The 23,245-nt window shown below is 41.6% G+C and overlaps 1 protein-coding gene across 17 annotated transcripts in view; it reads right to left on the bottom strand.

Annotated features, from left to right (window-relative positions):
- Positions 1 to 23,245, bottom strand: part of ADGRL3 (adhesion G protein-coupled receptor L3) — a 478,165-nt gene that overhangs the window by 161,016 nt on the left and 293,904 nt on the right. For 14 of the 17 annotated variants that reach the window (XM_015861714.1, XM_032444013.1, XM_032444015.1 and 11 more), the window contains 2 exons: positions 13,494 to 13,508; positions 10,941 to 11,741 (listed from right to left, as the gene is read on the bottom strand). In XM_015861714.1, coding sequence (XP_015717200.1) covers positions 10,941 to 11,741; positions 13,494 to 13,508 — 816 coding nt within the window. The remainder of the gene's footprint in view (positions 1 to 10,940; positions 11,742 to 13,493; positions 13,509 to 23,245) is intronic. The other 3 variants (XM_032444005.1, XM_032444010.1, XM_032444012.1) reach the window with 1 other exon arrangement.

The following is a 23,245-nucleotide window of genomic DNA, read 5'->3' as shown; positions in this document are numbered from 1 at the left end:
ACAAAAAGACCAAGTGAAACCAACCAAACAAAAACATTCTGACACCACATTATAAGAATTTGAGTTAAGACTGTTTTTAGTGCCTCCAATTCATATTCGCGTATTAAGGAAACTGTCACTTCTTTCCACAAGAACACGTGAACAGATTTTGATGTAAAAAACATAGTCCTTGATACAATTTAATGACAGTTTCCCAAAGTGCTTCTTCTATCCTCTATGGTTTACTTCCTTGCATCACCATTTTTCACTCAGTGTAAATACAGACTCTTTTAAAAAACAAAACAAGGCATGAAAACCAAAAGGCAATAAAATCAAATCAACAATAAGGAAAAAAAACAAAACAAAACAAAAAACATTTGGAAGTAAATCTTCCATTACCTTATGGAAAAACTGCTGGAACAAGCTTTTGCCCTTTCCAATGGACAGATGTTCTCATCAACGAGAAAATTAGAACTCGATGACAAACTCCAAGGTTTAAATGTCATTCCCTACCAACTCTGGTTCAAATGAGAATGGAAGTGGCATTAAGAGAGCAGTATGCAAGTGCTGCAGACTGGTAATTTCCTCTAATTAAAAAACAGAAGTTTACAGAAGCATTTAGCAATGCTCACCATAAAGTATAAATCTGAAAGTAGGAGGTTCCTTCCTTGTTTTCAGTGCCCAGCAAGCTACTTTTCTGCTGCTAGTGAACTGTTTGTTTCTTCAGTCTGTTCAGGAATTTCTCACTTTACATAACAATTTTCTAACGTCCTTAAAAACAAAACTCTCAGGCTTACCAGTAACTCCTACAGAAAGCACCCTCCTGAGCACTGAGTGAGTAAGGTGCAGAGTGTAATTCAAGCAGATGTGTGATTGTCTTTTTACATATGAGGCACAATTGGACTCAAAGGCTGGGCAGTACAACCTTGCATTTCCAATGCAAATGCTATTTTACCTCAGTAACACTGGGAGAGAATATCCACACAAGAAATGCATCATGAGAAGTGACACGCTGATTGTCTCCTGGAGCCTGGGTGCCCTTCTGGAAGACACGCTTTAGTTAAAGTCAAGTCATTAGGCTCACTACAAGAGGAAGCGGATGAAATCCAATCGAATGCATTACAGAGGTCAGACTAAATGAGCTAATGGTCCCTTCTGGTCTTAAAAAATCTATTAATCTAATTTAATTCTCTGTTCTACTCTTCATACCAGAGTCAATTTAAACTCATTTATATGAAAAGAACACATTACAGCAGCCTTGCACAACACACTACGTTCTGACTATCCAGTTTTAAGCTACACGAAAGCTTCATTTAGGAACTCAGGAGGAGGTTTTTGTTGTTTATCTGCAAAGAGAGCTTGTGTTTACAAGCAAGGCACCAAGTAGAGGCATATCTCCCAACTCAATATTGGATGAATCTGCATCTTAAACAGTGTGAATACGTCACAAACTTTCCTGAGTACTTTCTACCTTGGCTTGTATTTTGGTTGCTGTCATTTCTCACTTGCACAGATCCTTGCCATGCTGAGGACAATGGCACTTTTACCAATAAAGCATTTACAGGAGCTCCAAGGATATTCCTTGTGAATAACTAGTAAAATAATACTGCAGTAATAAAATACTTGGCAGTCACTGTCCAGGGAATAAATCAAGTACTTAGATGGAGAGTCTCAAAAATATTAATTGCTGTTAGCAAGAGTCCCTGCACTATGTACATATGCTATGGTTAAGCAAATACATTTTACTACTTGAAAAGAATCCCCTCATTTTCTTTTTCATGTTGCCCTCCCTGCTGAAGCCTCAGCACTCACACCACCATTACTGGTCCTTTGCTTAATTCAGCAGTACAAGAGCTCCAAACACCACGTGAGTTCAAGCTGATCCATCCTGGCTATCCTCAGCATCCTTCATGCATGCTTGAGGGAGACGAAATAAGTTAATGCAGTCAGGGAGGCAAATGAATGTGAGCCCAACACATGGAAGCTCACAAAAGTTCTTCACTCAGAATGTTGGGAAGGCACGACAAACTCACACAGGAGTTCCTCGTCTCTGCTGGCACACACATATATATATACTGGTTGCCTTCTTTATATTTTCTCTTTCTCAGCACAACTAAACCCTTCCTTGACCCTTTCCCCATGTCCATCTTAAACACCAACAGTGCAAAGCATTGCAGAGCTGCCTGATGCTTGGTATCTCCAGGGGCTGTGCTATTTTATTCCAGCTATTTGAAGCAAGCATGAATGGCACCCCAGTAAGCGTGCTCAGACTGGGATAAAGGCAGCTGATTTTCTCATCTCCTCCCGTGACCACGAGTTTTCAGTTCTGATGTTTCTTTTCTTCCTTTTCCCCAACCCTTTCTGAGTCTGAAGCAGCCACTACTGTGTGAGAATACAGAATGTAGCAGGTTTGTAACATGAAACACCCAGTTTGCTTATTCATTGCCAGACCTCTTAGACTGAATCCTATCTTTCAGTGAAATTTGCCTTAAGACCTGTTTCCTCTCAGCGCATTTTAATCAAGCAAAAATCCCGTTACAGTGAAGAAATCCTGTTACGGAGAACAATCGCTATGTTGTTTTAATGGACACGTCTCTTTCAACTAAGCCTTCATCATCTGCTTTGTCACCCAGTCATGAGCATACCCTTGAAAAAAAACCTTTTCAACGTAAAAATATAGGACAGATACTGTGACTTCAGCGAATATGGACAGTCACTGTTTGTTCCAGCTTACAATTTATATTATCCTCTTCTGTTGCTTTCAGCACAAATCAGGAGGCTAAAAAGCTTTTCACTGACAAAGTGCAATTTCTTCTCACTCCTGAAGCTCAAGCCCAGACTCACACCAGCTTCAGAGGATTTGGCTGAATAATGGCACTGCAAGAGCTTAGGGATTTTGTCCCAGGAACTTTTTGGTTTGGGTTATTGGTTTTTTTTGTGCATTATCCTTTGCCCACACTCACCTGACTGACTGCTCACCCCAAACAAACGGACACTGTTTTACTCTTGCTTTCTTCATTACCAGGTCTCTTGACTTAATGCAGTCACTATGCCAAAACACACTTCAAGAAGGTGTGCTACAGAATGTATGTTATCTCTGTTTTCTAGGCTCTGCCAATCTTCCCATGTCAGGCTGTTGACGGCATCACTGACTAGCATTTCACAGCCCTTCATGGTTGGTCCCATTTCTCCAAAAATGCAGAGATCTGCTAACTACTTAAAAAAATTTTTCTGCACGTTCAACCTAAATTCACTGATTATTCTACAATCAATCCAGCCATCCAACTCTCATGGTAGAGTTCAGCCAGATTTCTGAGGGTAAGGCTGACCTTTCCACTCCTCACATATACTTTGGGTACTTTTTGTACCTACAACTGTACCTTAAGTGTTTGGAAACTTACTTGCTGTCACATCCAAAGGACAAGGAGTTGCACAGCTTTCTGGAGTCAAGGGACACCGTAAAGCCTCTTGTAAAAGTCCAGCAATTATGCGGTTTACTCATTGAATGTCAAGACAAGAAGTCTGGAGAGCATCCAGTGCATTCCCTGCCTACTTTGACTCCAAACAGAAAAGATCAGGGCACCTGTGAATAGTGGGCACAGTGGTGAAGGGCTGATGGCTCGATTAGATGATCTTAGTGGTCTTTTCCAGCCTTAATGATTCTATGATCCCTTCCTTACTCTTATTAGTTAAGAAGAGGAAAGAAAGGCATGGCAGCACTGCTGAGCACTGGCAGCATTGAAGAAGTTAATTTGAAATGTTGAACAAGGCTTCATGAGACGAGTCTTAATAAGTAGCGCTAAAAATATTACAGTATTCATTTTCAGAATAAACACAATCAGTGGCAGACATGCTAGGAGGACCATGGTGGAGGTATTTTCAGTGTGGAGCAGGAAAAAGGCTGATCATAAAAAAAGCAAAGAAAAAAAAAACAAAAAAAACCCAAAAAACAGTAGCAAAACCCCAAGGTGCTATATAGAATAATTAAGGTTAGAAAAGGCCACTAACATAATCTAATCCAACCATGAAATAAGGAGCTATGTCCCCATGCCCTGAGCCAGGTTAGTGGCTCTGCAGCCACACCAGAGCAGAGCTGCAGTGAGCACAGAACATTTGCATGCCATGGTGCAAGCCATGAGGAATTAGCTGCAAAAATATCATGTAGGTTGAGAGGGTATTGCCTTGAGAAGAAACCTGGTAGATTATAATCATCTTTTAGAGTAAGAGGAAAGGAGATGGCAAATGTGACAGCTCAAGAATGGAATATCCTGGAATTTGAACCCCCCAACCATGCACAGACAAACCAGAAAAACCTACTGGCCAAGGGTTATATCATGTATTTTTTGCTAAAAACCAGATGTAAATCTCTAATGCTCCCAAAGTTTCTCCAGTACATGATGCAGCCCCTTCCTCCTGCAAAAGCTGCCTCAGTTGTTTGCTCCAAGTCACTTCTGGCACACAGCTCCAACCCACGCTTGCCCCTGACATAACTGGGTTTGGTGAAGAGGATTTTCATCAGACAGAGAAGCTGTGGTGGATGGCAATGCAATAACCTGGTGGTCTTGAACTTAATGAAAGGACAATTAATTTCAGCTCCAGTCTGAGTCCTGAAGCAGCACAGCTCACCGCAGAAGAGGAAAGCTGCTATCCTTCATCCACAGTTAATGTCTCTTTCTCTCTGCTATCACCCCACTATCTGCCACAGTACATCCTATGCTTCCTGCCACAACAGCCGCTTCGGCTTCTCAGACATGTTCTTGGCAACATGCTTTCCCCCTCCTGGTGTTTGACAGGATTATGAAGTGCAAAAATCACCAGCCTCCTTTTGTTTTGAAGCTTGAAAGTGAAGTTTTGCTTTATCATTTGTCTCTCGCTGCCCTTCCCCTACATCATGCCATCAGCCTAGCCACAAAGCCCAGCTTGCATTCCTGTGTTTCCTGGCCTGTGGGGACTAAGAGGTGTGACTTGCCTGCAGATTTCATGAAAAATTCACATTTGGTTTGGAACAGGGACAGCTGACCTCCAAAGAGACACATCAGCAGCCCAGTGTTTCTCCTTGATGGGTTAAGCCTGCTGTACCATCTTCCCAGGCTGGCTTACATAGGAATACAAGGGCTGCTCTGGATGGCCAGGCTCTCTCCCATTCCACACCCACTGAGAGGAGTATGCTTTTATTTAGGAGGAGGGAGCAACCACATATCTGTCTGTTCTAGAGAGGCGCTGAAGATACTCCCATTGTGCTAAAAAAACAGCATTAATTGTTAGGAAATTTTTCCAAAAAGACAGGGCTTTGAAGCTGAGAAATCTTGCCTTTTAGGGTGGGGATATATATATATATATGTGTGTGTGTGTGTGTGTATGTGTGTGCGCAAGCGCGTGTGTATATATATATATATACATATATATATAAAATAAAATACAATTTATACATATAAATTTCTTTTTGTGAGAAGGTACAGAACTCAAATTTTCTGGCCACGAGCAAACGTTGCTTTTTGAAAAGCATCCAGCAGTGTGATTCTTTGGTATTTTTTAATCAAGTACTGCTTTATAAAGGGGAAACAAATTAAACAGGACAAAAATGAACAGATAGCTCAGGCCTCAAACTGGTGAATAAATGTGATTCATGCCCTTCTGGATCCCCTTGCACCCCGGTTAGGTGAAACACCCTCCTCTCTTTCTAAGCCTAGGGTATTGGCTGGCCAACTAACATAGGTTGAGATGCCAGCTCTGTTAGGAAAGATGCAGTATCCCTGTGCTGCTTTCTTCACCTCTGTACTTAGCCACATCTTTCTATCATGAATAGTAAAAAGGAGACTGAAATATTTATACAATAAATGGGCAAATAGTGGAAGATAAAAGCCAGGACTCCAGTTCACAATGTGAGTTAGCAAAGGTTGCTGAAAGCAAGGGCTGTTCTCTGCAAACTTCCAGCAACACTGTGCAGCCAGCAGCTGTCACTGTAAGCAACGAAGAGGAACAAGAGCGAGAGAGCTGGGGGATGCTTCTGGATGGGAGGAAAGCAACTGGAAAATAAAAACACAGGAGAAGCTACAATTAAACACTCAGCAGCTCCCCAAAACCATCCCCTGTCTGCCAGGAGAAGCTGCTCATCAAAAAGGCTCAGCTGGCCTTTTAGAATGCAGCCGGAATCTTCCAAGATGCTAAGCATGTCTTATCGCAATGGAATCACGGAGCAATGGCAATTCATATCCTGTGCACAAGTGGGATTTAAGATTGGGCAGCCCTCGCGATGTATTTCCCAAGCAGGGCTGAGCAGCATTAAAGGCAAACATCATAGGAAGCCTCTTCCAGCTACCTATTAGCACGTGACAGCTTTGAAACGTTCAAGATCCTCTGCCCACTCTCCACATTACTCAGCTGTCAAAGTAAAGGCCTCAGATTTATGATGTGAAAATTACATTTTAACGAGGTGTCATATGTGTTTAAAGTTCTTATTCATCACCATCCCGCCACATCTTTTACCCAAGACACAAATGCACTTAATTAGCATATTATAAGGACAGAGGGTTCACCTTATCTGCATTGTAAAACTGCTTTAGGAAAAGAAACCACCACCCTTACTGAATAAAATGGATGCAGTCACATGTCAAGAGAGCATTTTGAGATATGGAAGGCAAACGTGAAGGATGGAAGTTTGATGGGCACCCTCTGAGGTTTTTAAAGTATCACAGATATGGATGGAAGCTTCATATCACATTTCATCACCAGGCTGGCAGTCCACAGGGTTAATATGCAGTATAGGAAAGCCACTTAAGCGCAAAGAGGCTGCAATACAAGTCATATATCAAGTCACTATCTTCCTTACAGATAGGGCACACTTATTTATTAACATCATACATCCATTAGCAGCCGATATCTCATTTCCAGGGTCTCCTGAACAGAACTTACATGGGAAAAACAGAACACCTCTTCAAAAGCAGGATGTCTGTATTTTCCATCATGCCACGGGAAACAGCCAGTAGCCCGAGCAGAGCTTTACCAGCAGCAAACAGCCATGGCCTTAAAGCACTTTTCTCTACAAGGTTCCACCTCTGCTAGCTGCGTGCCTGCAAAGAGCTCTGTGTCACCGCGTGTCGCTGCCAGGACACGCAAGTGGTGTCCTTATCCTGGTGCCAATTTACCAAGGGAGCTTACTGCAGCTGCCCACAGAATGGAACACATGTGCCCTGCTGAGGGGGCTGATACCGAAGTCAAGCACAGAAACTCCAGATTTTGACACTCATTTACAGTGAGATGTAAAAGCCCATTTTTTTTCCCCAAACAATGGTGTAGGAAAGCCCTGTGACAGTGAAGACCTCAAGTGTGTACCAAACCTACCTGCACAAATAGGCCTTTAATTAAAATACACAGAAAATGTTTAATCATTGTGAAGAGTCAGAGGATATGACTCCTGTCTTTCCTACAAGACAAAAGACTCCCGCCCCCCGTTTTCCCTGGATGGTCTGGGAGAAGACTGCAAATGTCTGAGTCAAGTGATCTGGAGCCTCCAGCACCTGTTTTTATTTCCCATATCCTTTAAATGTATGATACTAGAGATTTCAAGTATGTTTCAAATACGTTAACTGGCTATTTAGGTTGCTAAATATATTACTTTTCTTGTAACAATGCATTTTTGGTTTTAAGAGCTCTGTTTTTAAAACTTCACCCTTAATTGCTTTTTAACAACCAATTTGCTTGACCCATCAATTTTACAATCTCTTGTTTTCTAATTAAGCAGATATTGTTTACATATTTTGCTACTCAAGCTGTAAAGCTATAGAAAATATCTGCAAAATGCATGCATTCTCTCTTTGAACGTCACCTTTCTTAAGGAAACTGAGAAATGATGGCAATTTTGAAAGAGAAAGGAAAAACATATCAACAATCTGCTCTTTGTGGAAGTATGTTAAAAAAGGAATCTAAAAATACAGCCCAGATTTTCACTGCTTTCCCAGTATCATACAGGCTCCTGTTCTGCTCTTTGTTGGAGGAGTCATGACAGGTTTAATCCAGCCACATACATGTATGTATATTCATATATATAAAGAAATTCAGTATGAAATTTCACATTGGCCAAGAATTGTGTTTGTTGGATCCTAAAGGGGGAGGTTCAGATTGGATATTAGGAAAAAATTATTCTGAGAAAGAGTGTTGATGCATTGACAGCGGCTGCCCAGGGAGGTGGTGAAGTCACCAACCTTGGAGGTGTTAAGGAAACATGGAGATGTGGGCATGGTGGGGATGGATTGGTGGCTGGACTGAATGACTGCATAAGTTCTTGTCTAACCTTAATGATTCTATGAGAAAGAGTCACACATCTTGTCTACCAGCTTCTCTCACCTCAAAAGAATTAGGTGTTGAGCAAGTGTTTGCTCCCCTAGCCAACTCAAAACCAGTGCTTTCATTTGACGAACTAGTAAAATAATGCTCCCACTAATCAGGCTGTGCAAGTAATGGAGCACTGAACTCCCTCTGCAAATTCATTCTCCTTTGCTCTGAAGCGCCTCAGCCCCATTCTGGCTGTCAAATCAAGGATTTCACTTTCTGCCAGTGCAGCTTTCTTACTGAAGTCCTGCAAACTCAGGAGTGAGGTAAAGGGATACCAATGCAGTTCTGCCAAACAATCTCAGTAATTTTCAGAGAAAAGAAATGCATGTAAAATTTAGCTTTGTGTCCATGTTGCAAAGCTATCAAAAGCGTACAAAAGGAACATCAGAGATCGCTTACCAGATTCCCTGACTCAACTTAACCCTCTTTTTCCAACATCCAAAGCCAAAACCTACTTCAGCTTTCCATTTCAGAGGATAGTGGGTTTTAAATTACCAACCAAACACCAGTGAAATCAAAGGGACTTCAAATCCCACCCAAACAGCATGACACGGGAATAACTCAAAGCCTTATGCTTAAGACATTCCCAGCCCTTTACAAGATTTTCATCTGCTCTCCCATCTCATTAGCTTACACTCTGCAAGGAAAATTGGATGGGAAGGTGTGTAGTGACAATAATGAAAAGATGGTAGTTGTAAATGTCCAAAAGGTTATTTACAGGAAAAACTCACCTGTATGGAAGCCTTTGGTCTACTGGGAACCACTGAGACAATCTCCACCAAGGAGCGATCTCCAAGAGATGCTGCCTTAGTGGTGATCAGCCCTTGAATGAGGTCTAGAGGAGGTAGAGTCAAGCTCCACCCCTTCTGGGAGCACAGCTAAATTACTCTCACCTGTGTTCCCACAGCTGACCCAACACTTGCCTCAGCTGATTAATCAGAGGTTCAGGCTATGATTACCAATTTCTCATACAGAAGGTATTTCATTTTCTTACCAATAAATAAATAAATAAAAATTAAAAAATAATGATTGAGTTTTTCATTTAAAAATGGCTTTTTTGGATTAAAGATGCTTTTACTGAGAACAGTCACTACATGAAGAAGAGGCAGTAGAGAGTCCACTGTAATACCTGTAAATGAATAATTGAAATAGAGAGAAATCCTGTGAAATAGGAGGGATGGAATTGATTTTCACTCCTTGGGGATAACCAATAACTCACAAATTGCTCTGCTTCACTCGACCACTCAGAAAGTACACGCTCATCATTAAGTTGGAAGAATGAAAAGTGTTACTTCATTTCTTGCTCATTTTAGACCTTGCAGAGGTCAACACCATTGAAAGGGTCCCTGCTCTTCCCTTAACAGTCACTCAGGCTCATTCACTTGGTTCTTCAAGAAATCCTTCTTGTCTTCCTTATGTTTTTGTATCAAAATTGGAAATTCATTGCTCAATTACAACCTCTATTCCACCCCTCCCCAGATTTTCATATCCTCAGTTTCTTTCAGCATCTCTTTTAAAAACATGTTTGACAGGCTGCACATAGGAAAAGAAAAGCTCATCAACAAAAACATCTTTGCTCCTTTTTTGGCAATCTGAATCCACTCTTCTGCTTCTTAGTCTTTCTCATCAAAAAATAATATTTTGGAAATAACAGTGTTACTAATCATCTAGTTGACTATCTAAATTATACTACTTCCATCTTTCTCATTCCTTTCTCAGCATCTCTAAAGACATGGTCCTTCACAGGAAATACTTGAAAGCTCTGATGAAAATAATTTTATGCACAGCAGTACCCATTTATAAAAGGTTTAGCATGGTCTGGAAATTTCTGGCCATAGTAAGTCTAAGTCATGTCACTAGTCAAGTGGCAACTGTGAATGCAATACTTGGAAAAAGATGAAGATGGTAATCTTAAGTGACTGCAAACCAAATGATTAATTGACAGTAGTTTTGGATACCAAAAAACATAGAAATGCTGGACATACTCTGAGAATGGATAGGATGGATGTTTCCCTCTTAGAAAAAGTATTGTACAACGTCAATCTGAATCATATGCTTTGAAAAAAGAGCAACTTAAAAGAAATGAAAACAACCAACAATTTGGAATATTTTGCTATCAGTTCCTCTCCTGATTCTAGAAACGCACTTGTGGGTGCTCACATTCACAATAATTGGTGGCTTCTGTAAAAGGCACATGCTCCCTCATCTTAATGAAACTAGCTAGCCTGCAATTTGTCCCATGTTGTTTGCAGTGAACGCATCTTCCATGCTTTGTTTTGCCAAAAATTCCTGCAGAAGAGGTGATGATCTTATGTATGCAGCAAAATTCAATTAAGAAGAAAATAGTGTTGCTATTCCTCTGATGTGAAAAAGAACATGGGCATTTGGAGACTGTTTTAGTTTAGTTCTGGGTAGTGTACCTCTTTCTCTATTTCATTTTGGACTAAGATATTAAAAAAAAATATTCCACATGTATTAATGTCTGAACATCCATCATAGGTATTGCGGTAGGGCTTAATTTACAAACACATGCAGATCATTAACACAGGAGCATATTTCAATTTCACACCCAATTTGTGAGAAAAACAGAAATCCCAGTTCACATTTTGGCTCAGTATTAAAACCCTTACCTGCTCTGCTGTCCAGCGGGCCAAAATCCAAGGAATACTTCACTACGTGATAGTTGTTCCATACATAAAGAAGGTTGTCCCGGGGATTATAATCCACAGCAGCAATGTACTGATAGGAGTTTGGAAAGGGCACATCCACCATGCTATCCTTGCTTTGGTCAGTGTTATATATGTAGTCTATTTTATTCCCCGTGGCTTCATTGTCATCATCTTCATACACAGACTTGACCACATATAAAATCCCACAGATCATAAACGCGTTAGAAGCCGACCTCTTGTCATAAGCAGTATCCCATGTCCCTTCAATCCTTAATGTATAAGGGTTTAACTGGCTAATGACTATTTTGCCATTATTTTGTTCTGTTGCATAGATTACCCACAGCCCATTCTCATCCACAGCCAGGTCTATATCAGACTTGCCTCCCCAGCGGTAGGGAGAGGTGTCATGGTAATTTGCATTAGCTATGATAGCCTCCCCACTTTTTATCCTTGTCCGCAAGTCAAATTTGACTATATTTCGGGTTCGCTCCTTGTTGAAGAACAAAGCCCCGTCGTACACCACAAACCCTGTGCCGTCCACTCGGTGCGGGAGTTTGTAGGTTGTGGTTGGCCTCCCAGCGATGAAGTCATCCTTGGAGGAGTACTCTGTCAGTGTGTCTGTCCGATAAGGCGTCCAGGGCATGTAGTAGATCTTGTCAGACGCCTGCAGTGGGTCTTTGCACCAGGCACCAGACTGGTGGTCGGATTCAAACAGGTGTTCGCTCTGGTATACTCCTTTTAGCAGTCCAGGGCAAAGGAAAACTGTTGGAGGGGGAAAGAATTTAAAACAAAAACCAAAGTTAATGAGATTCTGGAGGTGGTTGGACCAAACTTCTCAATAGTCTGCAGTTCTGCAGCAGAGGACACTCGAGGTCAGAGCAATGCCCTGTAACTGGAGACCAGCCATCCTGCTGGCCAAGCCTCTAGAACAAGACTTGCTCCACCAAATTGATTGTTTTTCTGCTTTTTCTATCAACTTTGGCTCATTTTCTTGTTACTTTTCAAATCTATTTTTACAGGTGTACTTACTTGGACCGCTCGCCTTTGTAAACTCTGAAATGAGTATGTGCCCCCAAAGGATTTCTGGGTTTGTATTTCCAGATTACATTCTGCAGTGAATCTGTACCTACTAGGTGAAGGGGTAAACTCCGGGGGAATTGTTTCACATAGTTATTTTGAACAGCCCACTGCAGAGTGGCCTAGAAATGGAAATGAGAGAAAGAAATTCCCATCCTTACGGCCCAAGTAGTATTAAATATTTAAAGGGTACCAATAGCAAAGGAGAGGTGAATCCCTTAGCAACTCAGAAGAGCATTTAAAGCAAAGGGAGCAGGAGGGAATACCCAGCTACAGACCAGTATTGGAACTAGAGATGAGGCTTCTGAAGCTGCTACAGGACACACGAAACATGCAGTCCACACAATTAAAAATGAATGATGTATGAAGGCTGGAAGGAAAAGGAAGGAAGGAAGAAAGGAGAGAAGGAAGGAAAAGAACTGGAGAGTTCCACTGCAAAGGAACCCGAGGTCTAGATTTTAATCAGTTAAAAAATGTCCTGTTAAATATAGTAGTAACTCATAACTTAAAAACATATACCTTCTATTGTTACATGAGAGGAGTGGTTTGACTAACTGGGGTGCTTTGCTGCTCAGACTTCTGCAGGGACGGCCGGCCGGCTCATGGCTGGGGCATGCCTAGGACTTGGGAAGAGGTCACCCCTGCCCAGCTGATGCTGGCATCCCAAGAATGCCAATGCCTAGAGTCTGGTCGGCTGCATGGGGAAACAAAAGGGGCACGGAAGGGATGTGCTGAGAGAATCACGCTTGTTGGCCTTCACTGTGCACCTCAGCATCCTCTGACCCGGAGGGCTGCACATACTTCAGGGGGAGAATATTTGTCAGTTATTTGCAATACCGATTTTTAGGAACTCAAATAACCACCAGGATGAGAGATGCAATGGGGAGCTGTGAAGAGGCATCCCGCCCAAGTTTCTGGTAGCACAGAGCTGGCAGATGGGATCCCGCATTTGTGCTCCCCGCTTGGAGTGTAACCAATTATTTTCTAAAATTCAGAAATTGGTAATATCCTCTGGAGAGGGAAACAGGAGGAAAATCAGATTTAGCAGCTGGTGTAAAAGCGTATTGCCTTACTGGAGTCTCAGAAACCAGCACGAGTAGCTGACAAAGGGGTGCCATTTCTAAAAGGCTTTTGCGGCATAATTAGATATACTTATGCACATACATACGTACGCGTGCTTTCCAAATTCTTTGGGGCAGGAGAAAAGTGAATTATCTAAACTGTTGAATAGAAATTTAATGAAAGAAAGTGGTACCGGGAAAACTTTTCAGCAAAAATGAGTTATCTCATGAAGTTGAGCAGCAGAGAGACTAAATAAACTTTAACAAAAAAGTAGTGAGAATTAATGACAAAGTATTTCAACTAAAACGTTAAACTGTTAAATAACTTAGCCTACACATAAGTAATATATATATAATTTGAAAGGTATTTAATTACCTTTTTGCTCCACTTCTATTGTAGAAGAGAGAAGTAAAGAGAGAAAGGAGAAAAGAGAATAGATTAATGGTACTGTATTGGCCAGGTACTTTTCTTTACCTCTTTCATACGAAAAGGAAGATTTAATAATTTACTTTAGATACTGCTATAGTATGTGAACATTTTATATATATAGGTATATTTAAAGCCTTCCCTCTGATATACACTGGATAACATGCAGACAAGCTGAAGAAAATACAGACATAATTTCACTTTACAAAAGCCTTTAAAAGGAAGAAAACCAGCACTTGAGACATACCAAGCCCCCTAAGTGCTCTGAGATACCTCAGTAGCAGCAGCGTTGGACTAAGTTCATGGAACAAAATGAAATACCCGTACTCTGAAATATGACTGATCCAGATTTATGTACAGAACGAACTCTTCCAGGGAGAAATTTTATGAAATATACATTGTCATATATTTTGCCAAAGTCCTGTAAGTTAGAGATGCGTACTTTATTGAGCAGGAGAACATTTCCTTATGAGACTTATAGAGAGCTTAGGTAGTCAAATGGAACACATTCATAGACATTTGCAGAATCTTGTCTTATGTCTCAGAGAAACAAGCTTCAGCACAGCTCAGAGAAAAAAAACCAAAACTTTCTAAATATTGTATTACTTACATGACTGTCAATGACTTACATGACTGACCAAAAACTTACAATGCTTATGAGTTAACAATATCTAAGCATTCTTCAAAATGTCCAATCCCACAACCTGCAGGATATTTTTATGTGAATTATTAACCAATCATAATAAAGCTCCCAAAGAGGCTGTGTCCCTTTGGAGAAAGTCCCTTGCAGACAGAATAAATAAATACAGTGCAAGAATTAATCACTAAATGCTCAGTTACAAGCTTCTATAGCTAACAAGGAAGCTCTGGGGACCCTCATCCAAAGGCCTCCTGTGAATGTGACACCAATTCCTTTTTTTCACAGCCAACTGTGGCTGCAGCAGCAGCTGAGCACAGCTATCCTAGCAGGATTGGAGTCCTGTCTGTATTGGCTCAGTGTTTGGCTGAGCCACTCAGGGCAGGATGCTGCTGTAGGGTCAGCAAGGAGCTGGTGCATCAGTTGGATCCCCAAACACAAGCCTGTCTTGTGACAGCTCATGAGCCATGCTGCCAACATGAACCATGCAGCCCTCTTTTACGAACACTTGCCTCTCTTTCAAGGGACACACAGAAAACCATATGCCAACATACTGAGACATCCAGATACAGCTCCTGTGTTTGCTGGTTGGGATGTGTTTTGCACAGCAGCACTCAGGGCTTCTCTGAAAAGTCAGAATATGGCAACGGGAAAGCAGGCCCCAAACACCTCCTGTGCTCCCCGCCCTCAGGTTTGCCAGTTCTGCAGGGCCCCTTCCCTAAAGCAATAGGAGAAGACAGGGCCTGTGAAATATCACCAAGGGAGAAGAGAGAACTTGCCAGTAAAACAGTATGGTTTTGACAGCTGAGAGATCTCCGTTCAGAGAAGCGAGACAGGAATGTAAAGGTATGCACACGTGCTTTGTTTTTGCTTGCCCAGAGCTTGCTCCATCCCCTTCCAGACCGAGACACTTGCCAAATGACTGTCCTCTGGTGCTGCGACTGCAAATCCCTCGTGTTCAGAAGTCTCATTCATTTGGATGGGAAACTGCAGTCTAAATGGAAGATCAACAGGCTGAATTATTTCAGGGTGAGACTGCAAATGCATTGGCTAGACATGCGGGTCTGCACTTCTCCATGTGCAGAGATGCATGTCCAGAGCCAGCTATGTAACAGCAGCTCCCAGAACGAACATTTCCAAGCTTAGACGGCCTTTTCACCTGGGCTTTGATTCAGGCTCTTTTCTATCTTACAGCAGGTTGAGGTTAAAGGTAAATGTTTTCACCATGTGGCTGCCAGGACTCTAGCAAGCAGAGACAACGCTTCAGTGCAAGTACCTGACTTAGCAAGGGATAAAGCCAGCAGGACTAAAAGGCACCAGACCAAGCAACTGGAGAAACTCACACAGCAATTGCTCTCCATGTCCCAGGCTGTGGCTATAAGGTATTAATAAAAACATTAAATTTCCCTTGCAAAAGCAAAAAAACTAACATGACAGCCCTTCCAATATATGCCTTCACACAAGAAGGCTGATTTTCCTGGTCTGATGTCTTACTGTACCTCTGGCAGCGCAGAAGGCAATAATTTAGGTTTCAAGATGAGCAAAAGCTTTTGTAATGCGCTCTAACAGCTATGCAACGTTGTAAAGTAGGAAGATGGAGGCTTCTGCATGAGATAATGTATTCATGACCAGCTGAGCTGAGTGACCCAAAGCACTGATTACCCTTATCCTGGATAGCCTGCATGCGTTATTAGTGGCCAGTGCCACACCTGGTTCTGTTATAATTCCAGACATTTTATACGTTCTGGTGAGCTCCTGCATGGCGCTCTTGATGCTTTCCATTGTATGCATTCCAAATACATACTTTCCTCCTGCTGACTGAAGACCTAATGCTTTTGAATTTCACTAATTCCTCTGTTTATACTGGGGACAACATTGTATTATTCAAATAGGTTGCAAGAGAAGCTTTAACTTGTTTAATTGTATCAAAAGGAAGGGTTGAATTGGGGTCCAATTATCACATCAGTTATGCAAAACATCACCGTAAATCCATCTTCACTCAGTAGTGACTGAATTTTGCTAGGTTGCAGTTAATTTTACATCTCTACAGTGAGAAAACACCTTAAAATTGCCAGTTTGCAGCACTTACAGCACAGGAGGCCTCTTACCTTCCTAAGGGGGTCTAAGATAAAAAAATCTACATACAGTTATTTCTTTCACAATGAGATCTTCTGCCCCTACTACTGATACAACATTCCTTTGAACAGAACAAGGATATTTCACCTTGATTTCTTAAACCGCTTGCAGGCCAGTGCCGCTGGCTTCCAAAGCTTGAAAGACTGGAAGTAAATCAAGACCCCTTCTGTGAGTCTTCAGGAAGTTACAAGACTTTCCATGCACCCTGACTTTCTCCCATTTCTTCTGATAGAAGAAACCCAGGTCCAACACGTGACTGTCGGCCGCTGGAGCCTGCTGTGCCCAGAGCTGTGCAATCCAACAGGTTCCCTGCCACTCGTTTAGAGAAATCACACAAACAAATTAATTAAATGCTCTCAGCACCACTGGGTAGAGGCTCTGAAAACACACTCCTAATTTCCGGCACAATTAACACTTGAACAACATTAACTGCTCATTTTCTTACCACCACGTTGAGTTGCACTCAACTATTTAAAGCACAAGCATGCCATGGCAGTGGCAGAGTCCTGTAGAGAGCCCTCAATCTGGCACCACTTCAAACCCACAATATGAGCAGAAAACTCCTGGATAAAAATGATCTGAGTAGGGGGGGTGAGTTCAAATACAATTGCAAAAGTAAATAAAAAGTTGTGCCCTGTGTTTCACCAGCTGTTGTTTTTCAGAACAGATGTTTAATAGCAGAGTAAGTGAAATCCAATCCCTGTTGCTGTCCTTTCCTGATCAAGCTTAATGTACAGAGACTCAGCATTAAACTCACAGTTAATGATGAAATTGAAGGACTTTGAAAGCAGGTTTTTGAGGTTGACCTTAGTAGTATAAGATGCAGTGTTTCAGTCATGCTGAAGGTGCCTTGTGCCAGATGTGACTAACTGCTGCATCCTGCACCCACCATCCATCTTGAACAGGTGCTTGTGGAGGTCAAGTCAAAAAGTGTAGCAGTAGGGAATAAACTGGGGAAAACCATTTCCAGAAGGTACAGTGCTGGCTTTGTGCCTTGTCCCAATACACCAGCCATGGAAGCAAGATGGTAACTTTCACATCGTTTATACCTGAGCTCTGCTAAATCAGGCTCAAACAGTGTGCTCATTCTAATGTGAAAAAGCAAAGTCTGGAAGCTCCCTCATGTCAGTGCTCCTCATGACAATGGCCTTGGGTTTCTCTTCCTTGTCTCTAAAATTAATAACAGTAGTTGAGGGAAGGCAGCAGCCAACAGGCCAGAGCAACATGTGAGGGACACACAGACTGCAACAGGGCCATCAGCTTCTCGCTTGTTCCTCTGGTCCCTCATCTCCACACCCAGCCTGAAGAGAAAGGTACCAGTAGGTGTTTCTAGGAGGCATTCCAGTGGGAAACACTGGTGTTACATAGATTCTAATTGGGTATCAGAGTTACAGGAAAGGTGAACTTTGCAACAGCTGCTCTAAAAGAGATACATCTAAATCCAGAGAATGAAAACAGGTACTTTTATTAATTTGTACTTAAGAACGCGCAACTGCCACCTCATTTTGTTTGCCAGAACAGCTCGCTCAGAGTGCAAACAAAACAAGCCATTTTGGCAACCCAAAGTTCAAAATGCTGCAGAAGGACTAGTTTCTGCTTTGTTTTCTTCTCCCAGCACTAAATTAAAAGGGCAAAAGGAACCACACAGCCAAGCTCAGAACTCATTCTGTGCAGTACAAATACACACGAGAGAAGGCAGGACTATCTGTCTCACCCAGCCACTCCTTTCAAAAAAAGCCTGGGGATCCACTGCTGCACAGCTGGGTGCCCCTGGACCTTGATCTCCCTAATAACGGGCAGAGTTAAAGCATCAAGTTAGAACCAGCAGAGGGTCGGATGACATTCTGACTCCCAGTAAAGGGAAAGCAATACAGTGCATGGCAGGTTTGTCTTAGGTCTGTGCCCCTTTAGAGGATCCGTTCCAGCTACAGAGGACACAAGCCTTCATTCTCAAGTTGCCCTCAATACAGTACTTAGCTCCTGTCCAGTTTACCCCAGTGAAGCACTTATTATACGAGTTTTTAATGTGGAAAGTTTTAACATGCAACAGGAGAAAATCTCATGTGTCTTGGCTCAGGAGCAATCAGGGAGAATGGAAGAAGTAGGTTTTCTATTTTGCAAATACAATTGCTGTTATTACCTTCCAATTTTTGCCACCTTATTCCATTTTACTTTTTTTTTCTCCCTTTACTTTGCCCTCAACATGACAAATTTACTGGAAATCATTTCCCTTACTTTTCAGAGCAAGAACAATGTCAGCTTCCATTGGCAAGGTACAAAAATTTAATACATAACAGATTGTGCTTTGTGCCCTGCCACTGTGTTACCTGGGGGATCTTCCCCTGGGGAGCAGGCTCTATTAATGTTACCTGGCTTAGCAGTCCAAGAGCAACTTGACACTTGAATGTTAAGCAAACAGACTTTCATTCTCCAGCCAGAGGAATGAATAGATTATTCTTATCAATTATTGCTTTTAATTAACTTTCTCACAGCTGCCAATTTCTGTTAAGAAAGAACCCCACACAACTTCCAGCCTTTCTACTGTAGTTCTCCTCCAGACCAAAACTGTTCCACAAGCTAAGTTTTAAACTTCGTTAAGGTAATGGTTGGTCCCACTTTGCCTACAACATTATCTATTATTTCCAAGAAAATTTAAGGTTTCAGTAAACAGGCAGCTTCCCTCTTCTTCAGTGTATGCATCTGTGCGTGTACATTAAACAATCATGGGATCATTTAGGTTGGAAAAGACCCTTATGACCACCAAGCCCAATCATTCACCTAGCCCTACAAAGTTCAACACCAAACTATGTCCCCAAGCACCACATCAACGTGGTTCTTAAATAGCTCCAAGGGATGGTGACTCCACCAGTGTCCTGGACAGCCTGTTCTAATGTCTCACCAGCTTTCCTATGAAGAAATTCTCCCAGATATACAATCTGACCCTACCCTGGAATAACCTGAGGCAGTTTCCTTGTGTCCTATCACTTGTCATCTGAGAAAAGAAACTGACACCTACCTCCCTGCAGACTCCTTTCAGGCAGTTATAGCATGATGAGGATTTCCTTCAGCCTCTTCTCTACACTAAGCAAACTCAGTTTCCTCAGTTGCTGTCCATCTGTCTTGTTATCCTGACCCTTCTCTGGACACGCTCCAGCACCTAGTTGTCTTTCTTGTAGTGAAGGGCCCAAAACCAAACACAAAATTCAAGGAACAGCCTCTCCAGAGCCAAGAAGGAAAAGCTTTTCTAGAATCCATTCACAGGTTTTCCCTCATCCAATAAATAAGCCCCCTCATCACAGAAAGAGATCAGGTTAATCAGGTAGGACTTGCCTTTCATAAACCCATGCTGGCTGGGCCTGATCACCTGGTTGTCCTATACATACATAACTTCCAATGAGTCTGTGAAAAAAATCATTATTTATTGCACACCAGAAATTCATGCAATTTACAGTAAATGGAGTGCTAATCCTTTATTTAATAAAAGCTTGCTTCACTTACAAATTACGTTTTTGATATAATACCCAGGCATCACTAAAGTGCTCTGTGGGTACCTTGTGTTACAAAGGCTTCACGTAACACGTTCCCTAAAATATCACTTCCTAATTATTTTCTCTGCAAAGTACAGAGATTGGAAATGTCAATAATCCATAAACGCTTTCAGAAAACACAACCTAAATTAGAACCTTAAATATGGTATCTATAGATTTGCAGAAATCAAAGCTGTCGTTTTTCATAAATGGATATGTGTATTTTTTTCCTAGATTTTCATCTGATAAATTTGTGAAACCTTTCAAACCATTAATTTGGGCTTCCTTAAAATGTCAGTGCTTTCAGTCTGCTTTTTAATACGTAATAACTAAATTTCATGAATTTTCACTAAAATAATACTGAGGATTATTAATGTTAAAACACATGTCAGCGTAACTTACAGTCTTCAGGACCCAGGAAACCACTACTGCACATTAACTCTTGTCCACCAAAGGTTTCTGTGAGATGAAAGAAATTACAGTTTCCTACAAAACTGCTTTGTGTATTATAGATCAAATTTTGGACTTCTTGGGTAGAAACCACCTTTTTGTTAGATGTTTGTATAATGAATAACAGGCATTGGAGGCCCTAGCGCTCATATGGACTCTCCCCAAAACCCAAGAAATAGCAAATGATTTTCATGGCACTATCCTCCCCACAAGGCCTGGATTCTGAGCCTTAGCATTAAACAGTAAAGCCACTGCTATGCATCCATCTCTGCAAGCACCTACGCTCTTTGGTGGAGCAGAGACCAGTGAGGTTCTCAACGGTTTTGCAACATTCAGATTTCGTGAAGTTCACTGAGTAATTTCTGCTCTTTCTTTGACTCTCTCCTCTCTTTATTATTCTAGGTGGAAGTCACAGTGACTGGCTCCCCTGAAGAAGCAGGCACTTAATCAGCTTCAGCAGATACTGAATGTGATTGCACTGCACTTCTAAATGTATTATCCAAGAGGTAAATATTTTTTGCTTAAGGAAAGATAATTCACTTAAGATATAATGAGTCCTGAAATATACTGCACCGAAGGAAAAAAAAATGCAGCAAGTATTGCTTTATTCATGGTTCATCTTCAGCAGAAATATCTGATTTTTTAATGTGTATAAATCACTTCTGTGAATGAGATTTTATGGCTAGAGTGCCATTCTAGAATCTCAAAAACCAATTCATCCCAGCTAAGGCAATCAGGAAACAAAAAGGTTTCTTATGTTAGTCAGTGTCTTCATCAGAGGTGAATCATCTGTGCTATCTGAAGAGAAGACATAACAGAAACAGGCTGCTCAGGGGAGTGGTGCAGGCATTGTCCCTGGAGGTGTTCAAGAACCATGGAGAAGTGGCACTGAGGGACATGGTTAGTGGGCATGGCGGGGGTGGGCCGATGGATGGACTAGATGATCTTAGTAGTCCTTTCCAACCTTACTCATTCTGTAACCAGGCAAAATGGGTCAGAGCAGCACAAGCACTGGCCATTGCACATCATCAGAGGCAAAAAAAGCCAGACACATGATGTGACCCTCTGGCTGACTGCACATCCCACCATTGCCGCCAGCTTGTACAATAATAGCTAGTATCCTCTTAATTTACTGCAACTCTCTCAACTTGTTGTACTTTCAAATTCAGTAATTAAAAAGAAACAGCAAGATGAGGTTAGTACAAGAGAAAGAAAAGACTGTACAAATCCTATGTGAAATTCAATTACAGCTACGTGTCTTTCAGCCAAACTTCCATTGGCAGTTGGCCTCTTATTGTTTCCAGCATGACAGCAGATGAGTGAGCGGCCATTAAATTACAGCAGTATCAGCCACCTGGACATCATTCTCCCATAATCATAGAATCATACAATTGTAGAATCATTAAGGTTGGAAAAAACCTCTAGGATCTTCTCGCTCAACTGTCCACCTACCACCAATATATCCATTAAAACAAAAAAATGAAAGGGGAAAGGAAAAGTGGTGAAAGCCCTGATCAAGAAAGGGATGTAAGTACCGCAGGGCAGACCCTCTGCAGCACTCTGCAGCATCAGGCTACTGTTAAGATGTTAAGCACCAACCAGCCCCCTGCAACAACAGAAAAAGAAAAGGTGGAGATCAGGCCCCTGCAATAGAGGCATGAGCTAAACTACATTCAGGCTGTGAGCTTGTTTGTAAAAGGCATTACTGTGCATTACTTCCAGCTCCACATTAATAAAATAATAATAATAAAAAATAAATAAATAAATAAATAAAAATAGCTGAGTATTTTCCAAGAGTGTTTCGCGTTCCTCTAAAAAAAGGTCACAGCACGAAATGAGTACCAAAATGTTGCTCCCTTCCATCAAGCACACATAAAAAATCTTGCCTGGTAAAATCTAACCTCTGGGAGCTCTTGTAAGGAATTTGGAGCCCAGATCTTATTCCCCTTGATCATCCAGTCCACCTGCAGTTGAGCAGGGTGAACAGAGCCAGATAATCATCCCATTTCTTCCTCCTCCTGCGATGTCAAAAGCACTGAAACATCACTTGGCAACAGGGCAAACGTAGCTAATTCAGAATAATTATTATTTGCATAGCTATTTATATCTTCCCTTTGCCAGATTAATTGTAAACCCTCCTTGTCTGACTTTAAAAGGAACAAAAGCCTGAAGTTCATTAAAGATTTGTTCTCATCCAGGAACGAGATAAATTTGGGATGTCAAGAGCCTGACAGAACCATCAAGGCAAACATTAGGTATCTTGCCTTAAGCAATGAGCGGGAAGGGAAAATGTCTTAGGTAGGGGAATGCTGAATTAAAGCTCTGTGTCTTTTGGTCAGATTTCTCTCCAAAGAGGAATAAACTGTTTGTCATACTGCCAGCTTCGAGACTAGCTATAAAATAATGGATTCCACAGGCCCAAATGAGGCTAATCATGATTGCCAAGGCATGTCTGTGCTGTGAGAAGTGAGTGAAATCTGATGCTCTTCAGAGAAAACATTTTTTGAAAAGCTCTTTGCTCTGCAATAAGCCTTGGCAGTTATCTCATGTCTTTGAGTATCTACCATATTTCTTGTTTGATTGTGAAGCATATTGCTGACACTGGCTGCTATGGCTGAGTTTCCCTTAATAATGCTTGGTAGGTAAAACACCACTTCTTTCTTGCTATCAAAAGAAATGTAAGGATGGATTTTGCATCAACTGTCTCTCCCAATACTACTTATTCTTAAGTGTCTCCAACTGGATGCTGTAATAAAACGCCTATCAAAATCAGAACAGGATATTCACCAAGTGAAGCAATAAACCAACACATTTGTTTTCTCCTGTCTGAAGTGGGGAACACCTATGAAGTAGTTGGAGAGGTGGGATTTTGTCACAGTTGTTTGGAGAGTGAGTGAAGAGCAGAGAAAGGAGACACTGGACTTCCATGGGAATTGGTCCCACAGAAGAAC

Source organism: Coturnix japonica, chromosome 4 (genome assembly GCF_001577835.2).
Source record: "Coturnix japonica isolate 7356 chromosome 4, Coturnix japonica 2.1, whole genome shotgun sequence".
Classification (NCBI taxonomy): domain Eukaryota; kingdom Metazoa; phylum Chordata; class Aves; order Galliformes; family Phasianidae; genus Coturnix; species Coturnix japonica.
The sequence above is the reverse complement of the archived record's forward strand: the minus strand, read 5'-3'. Positions and strand labels throughout refer to the sequence as shown.